This window comes from Magnolia sinica, chromosome 14 (genome assembly GCF_029962835.1).
Source record: "Magnolia sinica isolate HGM2019 chromosome 14, MsV1, whole genome shotgun sequence".
NCBI classification, from domain to species: Eukaryota; Viridiplantae; Streptophyta; class Magnoliopsida; order Magnoliales; family Magnoliaceae; genus Magnolia; species Magnolia sinica.
The window spans coordinates 78505652-78523130 of NC_080586.1; the positions used below are offsets into that span (position 1 = coordinate 78505652).

Below are 17479 nucleotides of genomic sequence, written 5' to 3' on the forward strand. Positions count from 1 at the left end.
ATCATGTTAGAATTATGAGATCAAGACAAACGAAAACAAAGGAATGTGAAACAGAATTGAGAAAAGCAGCTAGCAACATCATGAAAGAACAGTAAACATACTAAACCGCTTAACATTGAGAAATGATTTTATTACTCAACAATAAATAATTCTACAAAAGAAAAAGATAGGGCAAAAGGGACAGTTAAGAAGCATTGTGTTTCTGTAATTAACAAGGGCAGAAACTCACCACCAGGGATTTTCTGAAATATGGGTACAAATATAACACTTGCTAGCAGTAGCCATAGCATGTCAAAGAGGGAAGCTTCCTCTTCACTTATCTAGAAATTAAGAAGAGAAACAGTTAGACAGGACAGGAAAAGAAGTCACTAAAAGGCCCCCAAAAAATGCTAAGGACAAAATCAAAGAACCTGCCAACTAAAAGCAACAATCAGTAAAACATCAATGATAAAAGGATTTTTTTTTTAAAGGGGGGTGCCAATCATGACAATCATGCAATCCTTGACTAAGAATGCACATATTATCATCATGTACTCCAGGAGGAGGGCATCGTTCATGATCCAGACCATTGATCCGATGAGCCCCACTGTGGGTGGACCATGCCCCAATGATCTCATACTTTAGAAGGTCCACGCCATTCAAAATTTTTTGGTCTTTTTGCAGTTATGGGGTTCTGAAGTATTTCTTTTCTTAACCATCCATCAACAGAAGGGATAAAAATTAAAATAGTCCAGTCAAGTAGATTTGGGGCCAGGATCCATCCAGTGTAGCCCATCAGAGCAATGTTCAGGATCGCCTCACCACAAGCCCCACTTGTACAAACTAAGCACCCCAAGGAAATTATACACATCCTCAGGTAGAGGATCGAATGATTCATTGCTAACCGTAGGTCCAAATCACAACTTTCAGCCAGGACAAGTGAAAAAGAATGTACCTCTTGATGAGGTAACATCTCGATCAATTTCTTCACTCTTTTAGGAAATCTCCGTATCTCTCGGACCAGAGGCTTAGCAGTCGAGGTTACTTCTTCGATGCCAGTAGTAATGACATCTGGTTGTTGAAGTAACGGAGTACTCCTCTCTAGTCGATTGCTAAAAAAGGCAGCCCTGTTATAAATAGCACTTCACACGATCAAATAAAGTTTCCTCTATGTCAGGTGATGACAAGATCAAATAAGAGAAATGGAAAAGTAGGGAAAATCTGTTCAGCGAACAAAGCACTTTTTAAAAATAATTGCATGTATGAAATGTCCACACCATGGCAGGTGATGGATCCTTTTATATCATGCTGAAGGGGTTTTCTTCAAACACCATTCGTGCGCACACCTTTTTTTGCTGGCATTGCGGAGCTCCTCTTAAAATCTCCACTTTTGCTTGCTTGATTGGATGGAATAAGGTGCTCACTATCGACAATTTGCGGAAAAGAGGAATGACTATTGTTAACACGTGTTCCCTTTGCTTACGCAATGAGGCGACGGTCGACCATCAATTCATTCACTGCCTTTATGCAAGGAAGGCATGAGATAATTTTTTAGGCAGCTTTGGAATGCAGTGAGTGAACCCCGGATCTTTGAAAAGTTTCATGTGCTCGTGGAGTGAAGGGGGCATCGGCAAAAATGGGCAAGGATATTGGAGAGGTATACAGGAGTTGTAGGGTGACCAAAACAATCATTGTTTTCGGAACACTTCCAAGGAAGCCTTGAAGGTCATTTCTAAAGCTAGGTTGGATGTTAGGTATTGGGGGTCTTTTTCTTTTGGTGATGCCAGCCTGAACTTAATGTCTTGTTAGATTTTGGTTTGATTTGTATTTTTGGGCTTTTTTAGCCTTTTGCAATAAAACGTCTCTGTTAATGCTCACAACAACAACAACAACAACAAAAAAAAAAAAACTTGAAATGTCCAGTCTCAGGAGTACAAAAGAACAAGCATGCCTCAGAAGGCCATGCACATTATGTATCATTCTCGTCTTCTGGAATGGTACTCTATTTTTGCCGACCACGACTATTGCCCTAGTTTCGGGGTTTAACAATGTCGAAACACGATAAAATTGCTCCTCTTGAAAGTTCATCAAGTTGTGTTTTCAACAAGGCCAAGATCATGCAATTCTAACAACTAGCAAAATGTGGCCAAAAAATTATCATTGAACTGTCTGATAGCGGAAATCTAACTATCCGAGACTCTTTACTAGGGTGGGAAAGGTTTTAAAAAGTTTTAGTTTTACGAGAACTTGATGTGTTATTACTTCAGAATTAAAACTTGGTTTCTAAGTCCATTTGTATGGTTATAACTATGGCGGAGTTGCAGTTTTCTCCATTTCTTTTTTGTCATCTTTTATTACATATTCAACAACATCATCATCTAAGCCTCATCCCAACTAATAGGGTTCGGTTTATTAGATATTGAACAATCTAGAAGAAGAAAAAAGGGTGGTGGTGTATATTGCATGCTTGAATTTCATCTTTGGTTATCCATCATACTAGGGATAACATTGAGGAATTGGATCTGTGTATGCCCAAGGTATTCAACTCGGTTAATAGAATCACAATCCAGCTTTTGGATCTAATTAATAATCGGGTCAGATTCAGGAGAAACTCGGATCCAATCAGAAATAGGGTCAGGTCGGATACCAATCATATACCCAAATACATTGAAATTGTAGCAAGAATTAGAGAATGGGAAGACACCGTGATGGCCCAAATGTGGATATCTTGAGTAATATATACAAAGTTTTCAAGAAAGGAATTTGTTTACCTGTTGGCAAAGGGGAAAAACTATAGTTTGGAAAGATACGCAGTTGGACGAATAAAAGCTGGCAAAATCCTTCCAAGAGTTGTTTCTCCTCTCGTGCCAACATACAGGACTCCCACATTCTGCCTATGGTTCAAGCGTTCACCTAGGTTTCCTAACACTAGGGAGTTTAGTCCTCGTTTGGATAGGCGGAATACATTGTGTGAGAAAAGTAAAGATTTAGTGATATTGCCATCGGCACTGTTCGTGAATGGATTCCATTTTAATGGGTTCACAAGCGCAAATCCCAAATTACAAGTCCAACGAAAACTATTTTGCAAAACCCATGGTTTTCTTTACAATCCAAATATCAGAGAATGTCAAATCATTGATTAATCGGGAGTTGCCTTCCCTCACTCCTTTTGCAAGAAAGTCAGCCCAGGAAATTATTGAAGGAAGCTCTCAGACCTCTTGGAGTATTATTCGTTAGGTTTTGAGAGATAGGATGGGACCTGGGAGACTGGTATACAAGAGTACTTTTATTCTGGGAATTCATTGTTCCTTGGTTTCAGGAGGTACCACTATGGTGGCCAATGGACTCACTTGTGAGGGAGTGACAAGCAAGCACTCTTAGTATCATTTATGATGTGTTTGTGGTTTCTTGACTAGAATCTTGTGCATTCAAATAAAACAAGTTAAAATTTTTTTTAAAAAAATTAAAAAAAAAAAAAACAATCCATAAGCTTCAAAATTCCTCCATGATAGAGGAAAGCTGCCATTCTCACCCTTGAATGGCTGATTCTGGCTGCTATGTCTACAGCTTCAATACAAAAAGCTCTTAAATGCCACTCTGCCCAATATTCACAGAACCCATATGGCCCTCCATGAAACCCACCCAAGAAGGCAAGCAGATCTAATAAGAATAGAATAAATGAACACAATGTCCATTTGGGTAGTGGCATTACACTCAATGGGTACTTAGAAACATCCAAACACACCCCAACACCACATTGCCTGTCACACTTTCTCGTTTTATGGATAATGCTAAGGAAGACAAAAAATAGCAATTCCCTCTAACGTGATTATGACAATGAGTGCCAAAAAGAAAGAAGGAATTGTGCTTTGTGGTGCAGTTTTCATTCTTTATTTTAGTTGTGCTCATTGCCCCTGTTGTCAACTGTTTTTTTGGTTTTCTGTTGTGTTCTTGTTGTTGTTGTTGGCTCCCTTTTTTTTTTCTTTTCTGTTGTTTCCCTTTTTTTTTCTCTTTTTTTTATAGTATCATCCATCAAAAGAAAGAAAGAAACGAAGAACAAGGATGAAAAAATATCATCAGCTGAACAAAGGCAAAGGTAACAGTGGAATTGGAAATGCTTACCCTGCCCCAAGAAGCAATGCACCAAGTACCAGCTTTGGCATTTGCTTCTTCACAGTGGCGAGGAGCCCATGGAAAACAGATGCTGGCGTGGACTCTGTCCCATCCACGTCAAAAGAAAAGAAGGATGCAGAAAAGAACCGAGAGGATTTCTTCAACAGTGCTTTTGGGGCACCGAGAGACGACCCATCTTTCGTCAAATCCTTCTGTGTTTCCTGCTTCTTCATCTGGAAAGCGGGCAGCTTTGTATTCTCTGCCTCGACCTCCACTTCTTTAAGAGACTCCCCACTCAACTTCCTGTTCTCCTGATCATGATGCACCTCATCAGACAGCTTAGACTCTTCGACACCTGGCTCAACAACATCCAACAAAATCTCCCCATCTCCCGCCAACTCATTGACATCAGCCACAACCCCATCACCCACCTTCTCTTGTTCATCTCCTGACTCACCACTTGAAAGCTGCTTTTGGGTGGAAAGTACATCCACAGAAGCCGAAGCATCTGGCATCTCAACAACTGTGAGCAATTTCTCTGCTCTCTGCAATGCAATCTCAGCATCATTCAGACGCTGCGTTGCCTCGAGCTCGAATGCAACCGCCTGCTCTGCCAGCAGCATTATGTTTGCGACATCTTCCTCGGCCTTCAATGCATTCATCTGCGCTTCTTCCGCTACCTCACTCAATCTATCGACCTCCTTCTGAAGCTCTGTTTTTCGAACCAGGAGTCGTTTTAACTCCGCCTCACAATTCGCCAACGTCATTGTACACTCTCGAATCTCATCCTGGGCTGCTAAAATTGCCTCTTCCTCATCCTGTAGCAAACATGATGGCCCAGATGCAATTTCGCCATTTGGGTCACCCTGGATTGGTGTTTCTGCAATAACTGTGAACTCTTTTGCAGAATCCAATGCCTTAACGGCCAGCTGCAGACGGGCCTCGGCCATCGAGAGGGCCATTGTGGCCTTCTGGACAGCCTCCTTCACGGCCACCTCCTCACCTATGATTATCTGGATGGTGGAGACGGCTGACGTGACATCGTTCCAAGCATTTGCCGCCTCATCCTTCAGTGCGATAGCAGATTCAGAGATACTCTGGGCCTTCTCTTCAAACATGGTGCTGTTGAGTTGTGCGACTTCCAGCTCTTTTACAGCCTTCTGCAGCAATTCCCTCAAATCCTCCAACCCCAGGGCATCACCATCCGCAGGGCCCACTTCTTCCACAGCACCAGTATCTTCAGCAGGAGTGGGCCCCGCCTCCAGCATTGAGGGAGGATCCTCCGTCCCCTCCGACAGGCTCTCTGTGAATTCAAAATTCCGCCCGTTGCTTCCATTCACATAGGCCAACGACTCATTGGACTGGCACCTCACCCGCGTAAATGCCCTCAATGGATTCGAAAAATTACCGAAATTGCCAGCCACAGTTCTGCTCTTTGCCTTCTTACACAGCAGGCCTGAAGTGGGCCCCACCAGGTAAGAAGGACCTACAATTTCCTCCAACGGGCTCCTTAGGAATTCAAAATTACGGCCATCGCCATCTACGAAATCTACAGACTCACTACGTTGACACTTGACGGAAACAAATGCCCTCGAAGATTTAAAGAAATTACCTAAATTGCCATTCAGAGTAACACACCCGGCAACAGGCAGCATCATTCCTTTCTTCTTCTTCGACGAAGATGAGAAAGAAGGTCTGTAAAATACCCTCGAATCGTTGAGAAAATTACGACAATACCATCGGTGCTGATGCCTGGAAGAATCCGAACTGAGAGAAATCGAAGCCCTAGAGCTGGGGAACGTACAAGCGAAGTCCATATCTGCCCCTGCTACTAAGAAGAAATTACGGAAATGCCACTGCCTACCTCAAGAATCTGAAATCCTTCTGTTCCAGCAGCATCGATTCTTGGAGAGTGAGAAAGAAACCCTAGATATAGCAAGAAATGGGAAAAGAAAGCGAGATTTTGAGATGAGATGGAAGCGGAAAGAGGAGAATAGGTATTTATATGGAGGTTTTAAACTGACACGATAAATTGGGGAGATACTGAGACGATAAATTGAAGAGAAATGGTGGCGCGATTCTGTTTTGGAGGACGAAGAAGAAATAGGTGTGGTTGCTATCGTGCGCAGGTGGGTGTTGGGATAGTTTGATCGGAGCCAATCGGAGCTTATTCTCGGGAAAAACGTGACTGTAATCTGTTTTAAGGATATGAAAATTGACTCGCTGGACTATGATGATCCATATGCATTCAGACAGATAGTTTGGATGAAGTAATCGATCGAGTAAATCCAGACTGTCAAATTTATGGATTCTGTTTTATATGGAGGATTTAAACTATTATTTTATTGATGATTAGATCTTAACCTCATTTTGGTTTTATTTATTTTTTTGAATTACCCGGTTTCAAATTTTGATCATATTATCAATGAATTTTCTGTATATTTACAATATACAGTTTTCATGACGATTTTACAGTTTGGATTGAATTATATTTATTTCAAGTGTACAATGACAATGTGAACGTGTAAATGTAGTTTCATACGACTCTGGTGTATCAGATAACTAACCATGTTATAATGTTTCCTGACACTGCGGTGATATTCAGCCTCTACTTTTTAAATTGTGGTGTCTTGTCCACCAAACACGTGGCATGCAGGACGCCAATCCAGATATCTAGTAGCAGGCCCACTTTTGATGATCTCAACTTCATAATCATTTGGATCGGCACGATTTTAACCGTCCAAATGGTGTTTACAAAACGGATGGCCAAAACAAAATGATCGGTCCAAATTCAAAAATAAAATAAGAAGCTATGGTCATTAAATATTGAATTGTGAATAAGTGTCCAATACAATGAGGGCGAGTATTTGTACGGTCTAGATTGCCATAGTTGCATGCCAGGTAACCACTTACTGAAACAGAACCATTCAAAAATGGTGGTAAACTTTTATTATAACTTTCTTTTTTCTGTCCGTCTTGAGCTGCAGATGTACATTTTGCCGATGCGAGGAACATATTCAAGCGCCAAAGACAAACGCCCCACATGTACGTGGGATCTGGAACGTTCATCGAATGGTTCTAAAGTGAACTTTTTCCGGCCAAAATATCCGACGTTTATCAGGCAGGCAAAGCATGCGCGGGGAAATGGACGGTCAGAAAAAAAAATTGAGGCGCAACGGTCTGCAACGTACACGTGCGGCTCGTGTGTGGACGAACTCGCCTGACACATGCGAAAAGACGAGTGGAAGCGGCTATTGTATCCTGCACGCATCCGGGCACGCGTGGCTGTTTATGGGAAATGGATTGGCTACTCCCCTGACACCAGCCAATGGCTGATGGTTGGTGCTCTGTGGGCCCCACCATGATGTATTTGTTTCATCCATGCCGTCAATATATTTTTAAAAATCATTTTAAGGTCTTAGACCAAAGATGAGATATATATCATTCTCAAGGGGACCACATTAATGGAAACAGTGTTGAATGAGCATCGACCATTAAAAACATTTTGGGGGCCATAAAAGCTTTGGATCAAGCTGATTTTTGTTTTTTCCCTTCATCTGGGCCTGTATGACCTAATCAACAGATTAGATGTCAAGTAAACAGCACAATAGGCCTTAGGAGGATTTTAATGGTGGATATCCAATAACCATTGTTTTCATGTGGTGTGGTCCGCCTGAGATTTATATCTTTCTTATTTTTGGAATCAAGAACTAAAATGATCTTTAAAAATGGATAAAACACATACATCACAGTGGGCCCACAGAGCACCGACTACCAGCCACGGGGCTGGTGGCAGGGCGAGTAGCCAATCCGTTTCCATGTTTATGTTTGCTTATTTGCCGTTGATCTAAGTGGGCCCAAAAGTACATGAGATGTCCCAAGAATGTGGGAGTGAATTCTTTTGCCACCAGGTAACACTGAGCTATGTATGGACAGTCGGTGAGCTTGGGACGGAAACGGATTGGCTACTCCCCCGCCACCAGCCAATGACTGGTGTTCAGTGGTCTGTGGGCCCCACCATGATGTATGTGTTTCATCCATGCCGTCCATCTATTTTTATAGATCATTTTATGATATTACATTGAAAATGAGGTATATCCCAATCTCAAGTAGACCACATTACAAGAAATAGTGTTGAATGAACGGCGACCATTAAAAACTTTTTGGGGCCATAAGAGTATTGGATCAAGCTGATCTTTGTTTTTTTCCCTTCATCTGGGTATTTATGACCTAATCAACAGATTTGATGTCAGATAAACAGTACAGTGAGCCTTATGAGGATTTAAATGATGGACATCCAATCACTACTGTTTTCCTATGATGTGGTCCACCTAAGATTTATATCCCTCTTATTTTTAAGATGAAGCCTAAAATGATCTTTAAAAGTGGATGAACAGAATGGATGAAACACACACATCATGGTGGGGCCCACAGACCATCGAACACCAGCCACGCGGCTGGTGTCAGGGGGAGTAGCCAGTCCGTTCCCGCTTGGGACCACCTTGATGTATGTTTGCTACGTGGTTACACTCATTTTTCCAATGACGTGACATGAACTAATACGAGGATGCTACATGGAGATGTTGTCTGTTTGGCATATACAGAGAATTAATACTGGCACCCAAAGAGATTTGTAGTTGATCTTCTTTCAACATTACGTATTTTGTTATTACTATAATGATATAGACTCTTATTAGGCCCTTTAAGGAGATGAATTGTCGCATACCACATGGTCACGATTAACGTGCCCATTAAATGAGATTTCATGCATGGCAAGTCTATAAAAGGCCCGTTAAGCAAGTGTATCTTATTTCACAATTGAATATGATTCCATATGTGAGAATGTCTCTCACAATCATTCCAAAATAAGAAATTTCTCGAAAGATGTTTGGAGAACCAACAACGATTCAGATTATTCTAGTCAAATCGACATTCGAGTCAAACTTAGATACGATCCGAGGCCCAAATCATAAAAAGATGGTTGAACTTATATTAGGTAATGTTCTACACGATTATGATAATCAATATAATGTGAGAACTAGATCCAACTTGGTCCGATTGATATCAGGTGTTAAATCTTATCTCACTACAAATCATCACCTTATGGATGGTTAGATGCAAGAGGCAGTTTGATCCGAATTGTCTAACACCTCGAAGTTGACAAGGTGGGCCATCGATAAAGACGTCAACTGACCATGATTGGTCTAGGTAGAGTTAGACACACCGAGCTAGCTCAATTAACTCGCTTGACTCACTCAGATCGAAAGATGAGTTCAAGCCGAGTCAAGCCTTTTTTTTTTAGTCAAAAGCTCAATTCAACTCGACTCGAAGCTTGACTTGGTTCGATTCAACCTATATACATTTACAATTAAATATAAATGTAATATGTATATATAAAATATCTCCCTGAATCATCTCTCTCTCTCTCTCTCTCTCTCTCTCTCTCTCTCTCTCCCCTCTGGTCGTCCTTCCATGTTCGAGCAATCAGCCATCCTTTCCTATTTGAGCAGTCGGTTGTCCTTCCCTATTCGAGCACTCAACCATCCTTGTCCGACCGCATGCCCTTGTCCGAACACTCGATCGAGCATTTAGCTTCCCCGCTCGGTCGTCCATCCCTATCAAAGCACTCGAGGCAGTAACCCCCTCTCTCTCTCTCTCTACTCTTTTCTCTGTTCTCTCTGTCCATGGCAGCTCGACCATTGATTATGGATTGAATTTTATGTACAAACCTGAACTCGACTCGAGCTGGGCTAAGTTGTTAGTCGAGCCGAGTTGGCTAGTCAAGCTCGAGGACCAAGCCGAGAGGTTGTTGCCTGAATTGAGCCAAGCCGTGCTAAGCTTAGCTTGGTGTCCAACTTTAAGTATAATTCTAACCCCTGAGGTTCACATACTTTGGTTTGGTTGTTTTCATCAAATAAACTCTGGTGGTCTCATGCCTAATATTTAGTGGGTCACAAACATATTGGCAAAAGATTATATGCTAAAGAATATTTGAGAAGTCAGCGAGTCAAAAACCATTTATTTCCAAGGCAAGTCCCAATTTGTTAAGGAAAATATTACGTATTGGGAAAGCCCGCATGAACGACTCAGAAGCCCAGCGAAAGGCTCTTGTCGCCTCGAGAATGCTATGAAAGGAGCACGTGGAGGAGAGATTGAAGGCCCACGCTAAATACACCTACCTACTTTTATATCTACCTTACTTTCATGTCTATCTTACTTTTCCTTGTTTAGTTTGTTATTGCCCAACGATTTCCATTGTAGTACATTTATCTTATGAGTAAGCTAAACATCTGTGACCTTAAGTTGCCAGATCTCTGTATTCATATAAGTTTCGATTCAATTGTTTACACCTTAATTATATTCTGTTGACCACTCACCTCAATTGGCTATTTAAATATGTATATCAAGTACTTATTTTATTTCTCACTTTTATTTATATACAGTCGTAAGAGCAGGATAATTATAACGTGATCAAATTATTAATAAAATCGGTGGTATTTAGTCCAGCCTTTATTTATTCATATATAAATTTTGTATTCTAATTAAGAAATACCACACTAAAGCATCGTTATATTATAAAAAGTTTTTAAATTGGTCAATTATGCAATTGACGCCACGAGTTAAAAATAACTCATTCGCGAGGGCTAACCCATGCCCCAGCACTAATTGCTCGAGTACGAGACGCATTAATCAGTAATCGAGAGGACCTTGAATCCCGATCCAATCTCCAACTTCTCCATCCCGGCGCAGGGCACCAACAATTCAAATTCACTCTCCGATTTGTCTATCTTGACACTTACACATAAATCAAGACAGTGTGTATGCGTATGGTTAAATGCATAGGGAACCAACTTTGGAGGTCTGACCTCAAATAACGACCTCGGCCAAAATTAGGATTATCTTTCGAGATATTCACACGATATAAGGAAATCAATCATGACACATCTGGAGGAAGATCTCTTTTGCAATACGCATCCACCATAGAAAGGCATTGCCATATATGACACCGCCCCCAAAAAGTTATAAATAAGTACTCCGCATACTATGAAAGGTACACAAAATCTCTCCTCGGAACCCTTCAAAACTATTAGACCCATATTCTTAGCCTGACTTTGGCATCAAAGGATAGGGGTGCACATTTAACCAGTAGAACCGTAGAACCGGACCGGAACCGACCAAACGGTCTGGTTTGGTCCGGTTCTAGAGTGCATCGGTTCCGGTTCCAAAAATTAAAGAACCGGTGACATCGGTTTGGTTCTCAGTTTGGGGGTATGTAGAACCGAACCGAACTGTGAATCGATCCGCAGAACCAAACCATGGATCCGATCCGTCGAATCGAACCGTGGAACTGAACCTTGAACCAAACCAATGTATTTTTGCATACCTTATAATTATTTTCGTAAATGTATTTTTGAACACCTTATACAACATCTAAACCATTCATCAAATGGACCACAACATGGATGGACATGAGCTTGCAATTGGGCTGGATTATAAAAAGTCAAGAACCGTGGAACCGATCTGGAACCGAACCGGTTTTAACGGTTCGGTTTTGGTTTGGTTCTAGGGCGCCAACGGTTCGGTTCCGGTTCCAAATTTCCTAGAATCGTTAGGAACGGTTCGGTTCCGGTTCCAAATTTCCTAGAATCGTTAGGAACGGTTCGGTTCCGATTTCACCCCAAAATCGGACCAAACCGAACCGTGTGCACCCCTATCAAAGGTTCCCCGACTCTAAACAGGTCTCCTTTATTTTGTTCATGTGCATGTATTCAAAGATTTAAAGAGGTTGAACCTCCACCAACACCTTTTAAATATTATCATGCATGTGTTGTATTTAAAAGAAAAAAGAAAATGAAAAAATAAAACACATCCAGATCTCATGTGCATCATGTGTACCAACAGGTCACCAAAAGGTGTATTACATTTCAAGAAAAAAGAAGTGATAATTATCCACCCACCATTAAAAACTCTCTCATGCCCATCATAATATTCATTTTCCATCAAAGCTGTTAATTAGGTCACAAAAATGATTGCTTCATTTTTTGGTCCATGCGTTTTATTTTAAGCAAAAAAATGCACTAATATAAAGCGCATACATATGACACGGATGGAAACGGATCGGCTACTCCCCGCCACCAACCCCGTGGCTGGTGGTTGGTGCTCTGCTAGCCCTACCATGATGTATGTGTTTCACCTATTTTGTTCATCCATTTTTAAAGATCATTTTAGGACTTTATCCCAAAAATTAGAGGGATATAAATCTCAAGTGGCCTACACCATATGAAAACAATAGTGATTAGATATCCACCATTAAAATCCTCCTAAGGCCTACTGTACTGTTTATTTGACATCCAATCTGTTGATTTGGTCATACGGGCCCAAATGAAGGGAAAAAACAAAAATCAGCTTGATCCAAAACTTTTATGGCCACCAAAGTGTTTTTAATGGTCGATGCTTATTCAACACAGTTTCCTGTAATGTGGTCTGTTGATGCAAAAATTTGGTTCGTCTTCTTGGACCTTCGTATACCTGCACGGAAAGAGGACAAAGGAGACCCTGGCTTGAGCAGGGGACCCTCCGATGCCAAAGTCAGGCCTGGATTCTGGGTTTAAATGTATTGAGGGGTTTTGAGAAAGAATTTTTGCCTTACTTCACAAGACGATGGAGGTTCCTCTTTTATAGCTGCTGGAGCATTTAATCGTACGAGGATTCTTCTTCTGATATTGTGTGCGGGATCCTCTCCTGGTATCACGGAGACAGGATCGTGCCCATCTCCAGCCTTCATCCGATCCCGTGAGCTTCGGGGTCGGGGATCTTATCCCAAGATATTCGGGATGAGGCTTTATCTTGCGCTGGCCGATCTGATAAGAAGATCGGCCCGATGCATGCCCGGATTGCTGATGTGTCGTCCGAACCGACTTAACTTCTGTCTCGGTTTAGTGAACCATGCCTTGGATCTGACACATCCTTTGGCGACCCGAGGCATTAAGTCCGAGTCTCCGAACTCTGTATCTTTTGTCCTCAACAGTAAGCCTCCTTACTCCGTGTGTTTCATATGACACTTAGGAGTAGCGAGTTTTGAGTCGGTTCATAACTTAGTCCGAGACAATAAGTAGTCATTTAATGCATTCTGTGTCGCCTTTGACGGGAGACGGTTCAATTTCTGACATCGCATGCGCCGTCAGCCGTCAAATCGCTCACCCCGCCAATGAGGGTTGGACACGTAGCAAGGGCATTATTGTCGTCAGTCGACGTGCGCCACGTGTCTGGTGGGGGAGTCGATGCAGGCGTCGAATCATTTTTTCATTAATTGCTTCCGCCACATGGCGATCTTATAAAATGGTGGGGGTCCCGCATTTCGAACTTCTACTGCCATTCCCGCTTTGCATTTCCTTTGGGGCTTTTTCGGTCTTTCGTCTTCTTCCTTTCCTCTTTCTTAACTGTCAGCGGCTCCTTTCACCATTTCCGTTTACCTTTCTCCCTCCGGTGAGTCTCCCCTTCCTCTTTATTTAGTGATAATGGCGGCTAGAGGTTCTCGAAGTCCCCAGGAGGGAGTTTCCGGAGATGAAGGCGAAGCGCAACGTCTTTGGAATGTTGCGGAATCGCCTTCCTTACTGACAGAGATAGCAGTTGATACGAACGCTGCTTTTCTTTCTGAGAGGGTCACTGAAGCTCCGGCGGAGCGCCCTGCTTCTGTTGATCATTCTCGTGGTGGGTCGTCTTTAATAACCCGCCCGGGAAGGCCTAATCTTCCAAGGGGCATGGAGGAAGAAGAGGAGGAAGAGAAAATATTGATTGCCGAGGGAACCTCTGGGCCGGTTCCTGTTGATAAGTCGGCACACGCCGAGTCTGAAGGAGAAGGATCGGGGGATGATCCAAGCGGCCCGGTTCCTTCAGTTTTAACTAAGGCGGATTTAGACAGAATCCAAATCGGTTATCACTTATCTCCCCCGTCCGAATGACTTGCCGGATCATCCTCCTGCTGGGGCGGTCGTGATCTACCAAGTCTCGATGCAATGCGGCTTGCGTCTGCCCCTTCAGGCCATTGTCCGGAGAGTTTTATCTCGTATTCAGATTGCCCCGGGGCAAATAGTTCTGAATGGGTGGAGGAACTTATTCGGGTGTGCGGTGTTGTGGGCTGAGATGGAACAACCACCGCTAACAGTCGACGAATTTCTCCACTTATACCAAGTGCGCGTGAACCCGAACTACCCCGGCTTTTATGTCTTCGCTGCTTGGCAGGGCGGAGGCGGCTCCCTAATAACTGACCCTCCCACTTCCAACAAACATTGGAGAGAACGTTGGTTTTGGGCCTGCGGTCGCCTGAGTCCGGGTCCTGCGAGGCTCGTGTTCCTCGGGCGTTCCAGAGCGGTGACTTAGGTCTTCTCTCTTGCCCTTCTTTATTTTTGTAATATTCTGAGTCCGACGGGCTTGTGTCTGCAGATATTCCGAAGAAGCGGCAAAAGCTCGGATCACTGCCTCGTCTCGGATCAAAGAGTTGAGGACGTTGGATCCGGCAGATAGGTCCTGGAAGGTGCTCTTACAGCCGGAGCGTCTTCATCTCGCAGGTCTAGACTCGGCCGTCACAGGTAATTGAAAATGTATTTTCATGTATCTTCTGAATTTTTTCTGATTTACTTCATTTTTTTTAATTATTATTATTTTTAGATTTGCCCGAAGCTCGACCCCATCTCAGGATTGTTCCCGAATCGGCCCCCTCGAAAATGACTGGAGTTCGTCCTCCTCTTAGGGCGGTTTCGAAGTTAAAGGCTCCTCCGCGATCAGTTCTTTTGTCGGAGCCTCGGCCGCCGAAGAGACAAAGAGTGGTGCGGAAGGAGAAGGAGCCTGCGAGTTCTTCTGCCCCTACTGTCGTCGTAATTTCTGACCCGTAAGAAAGGGCGGAAGTGATGGTGGCCGCAGCCTCGGAACCTCAGGCGGCACCCGACTCGGGACACGTTGTGACGGATGTTCCGAGACAGGAGGAAGAGACTAGGGCTGCGTTTTCCAGAGGGGAAGAAGAGACGAGGACTGCATCCTCCAGAGGGGAGGAAACGAACCAAGAAGGGTCGTCCGTCCTGCACAAGGTGGTGTCGGGGATGGTTCCCTGGGCCTTAGCCCATGGGAGCGAAAAAGAGTTTATCAGTCTCTACAACGCTCCTTCATCGCAAACCATCGGCCATGCAGCAAGGGTGCTTTTTGAACTCGCTCCCTGCTTGGTTAAGGCCAGCAAAGAGTTATCTTCGACTCATCGGCTGCAGACTCTTCTGTCGAAAGCCGAAGGGCGACGCGAGGATGCCGAAACTCGGGTCGGCGTTCTGATAGGCGAGGGGGCCCTTGCCCGGAAAGCTGCCGAAGACGCAAAAGCAGAGGTGGCTTTCTCCAGGAGAGCCCTTGATGAAGCGCAAGCCGATGTTACTCGGGTATTGGCTCTCCTTTCCAGAGCTGAAGAAGAGAACCGACGAGTTCTCGCAGTCCATGCTTCTTGTGCAGATGACTTGGCTCGGGTCAAGCTTGAGGCGGCGAGGCATATTCAGCAGGCCAACGAGAAGACTCGGGAGGCTGAGAAGGCTAGGGACCAGGCCGTCCAAGCTTTCCTTGAGTCAGCGGAGTTCGAGGATGAGAGGGATCGCTTGTTCCAAAGCGGATTTCTGGAATGTGTCAAAGATATAAAGAAATCTTTTCCTGACCTTGATCTCTCAGAAATCGAGGGTGGAGGAGCCTCGGAATCCGAGAACCCGAAGTCACTGCTGGGGATGAGGCCGGTACGTGCGAGGATGCTTCGGGTACCGTTCCTACCGGAGGACAGTAACCAGGGCCCCTTGTGTTTTTTTTAAATCGATGTATTCATATGTTGTACTTCGCATGTGGTTGATGAATGAAAGAAAACGCTTAGTTTTATTCATTTGACTTGGCTTTAATCTTTCTTAGTTCAGAGTCTTTAAACATTGAGTACCGAGCTAAGGATAGTAAATCTTGAGGTGCTCAGCGTTCCAAGGATGAGGCAATGATTGTCCGTTTAGATCTTCTAGCCGATACGTTCCTGGTCGGATGGTGCCCGAGACGATATAGGGTCCTTCCCAATTGAGTCCCAACGTACCCGATCCAAATTCCTTGGTATTGGAAAATACTTTTCGGAGAACCATATCTCCCATTCGAAACCTCCTGATCTTAACTCGGGTATTGTAGAACCGAGCCACTTGTCGTTGCCGTGCCTCCGTGCGCAGCCGCACCACTTCCCTTTGTTCGTCCAGAAGATCGAGCCCGAGTGTAAGGAGTTCTTCATTTTCTTCCGCATTGAACGAAGTGATTCGAGCCGAAGGTAATCCGATTTCAACGGGAGTGACGGCTTCCGAGCCATACGCAAGTGAAAAGGGAGTTTCTCCTGTGGCGGTTCGAGCTGTAGTTCGGTAAGCCCAAAGAATTTTCGGGAGCTCTTCAGCCCATGCTCCTTTGGCCCGGTCAAGCTTGGTCCGAAGATGTTGCTTGATAATCTTGTTAACCGCCTCGACTTGTCCGTTAGTTTGAGGATGATAAGGTGAAGAATAGATGTTTCTGATTCCGAGGTTGTCGCACATCTCGCGAAACCTCCTATTATCAAATTGCCTTCCATTGTCTGTAATAATGGTACGGGATACTCCGAATCGGCAGATAATGTTTTTCCATACAAACTCGGTGATCTTCTGCTCGGTTATTTTAGCTAATGGCTCTGCCTCGGCCCACTTCGTGAAATAATCCACTGCTACCACAGCAAACTTGGTCTGACCTTTTCCCATAGGGAGTAGACCTATGATGTCGACACCCCACTGTACGAAGGGCCAGGGACCAGTCATCGGCGTCAGTGCCTCGAGGGCTTGCCTCGGAATTGCCGCGAACCGTTGACATTTGTCACATTTTTGGACGAGCTTGCGAGAGTCGTGTTGGATAGTGGGCCAGTAATATCCCTGTCGTAGGACCTTGTGGGCGAGAGATCGCCCTCCAGAGTGGTTTCCGCAGATTCCTTCATGGATTTCACGTAATACATAGTTCGTCTCACTGGGTTTGAGGCACCGCAGCAACGGAGCGTAGTAACCTTTCTTATAGAGGATTCCGTTGAGTATGGTGTAACGGGAGGCTCAGATCTTAACTCGTCGAGCCTCGGCACGATCTTCAGGCAGCTTTCCCTTGTCAAGGTATTGGAGGATTGGATCGATCCAGGATGGTTCCGAGTCGATTGTATTGACGGCCTCGCTAATTGGTTCATTTATGCTCGGCTTATCGACGTATTCGACAGGGACGGACCTGGGTATATCATCTTCATCGGCGGAGGCGAGCTTTGCTAATAAATCGGCTTTGCCGTTTTCTGTACGAGGGATCCGAGTGACACGACAGAGTTGAAATCCATTGATAA

General features: G+C 43.9%; 1 protein-coding gene across 1 annotated transcript in view; it reads right to left on the reverse strand.

Annotated features, from left to right (window-relative positions):
• The window catches only part of LOC131224641 (K(+) efflux antiporter 2, chloroplastic), a 47603-nt gene extending 41351 nt beyond the window's left edge, over nucleotides 1-6252 (reverse strand). Inside the window, exons 1-3 of the mRNA XM_058219908.1 lie at nucleotides 4102-6252; nucleotides 935-1106; nucleotides 230-320 (exon numbers count right to left, since the gene is read on the reverse strand). Coding sequence (XP_058075891.1) covers nucleotides 230-320; nucleotides 935-1106; nucleotides 4102-5909 — 2071 coding nt within the window. The 5' untranslated portion in view covers nucleotides 5910-6252. The remainder of the gene's footprint in view (nucleotides 1-229; nucleotides 321-934; nucleotides 1107-4101) is intronic.
• Nucleotides 6253-17479: the final 11227 nt, after the last annotated feature.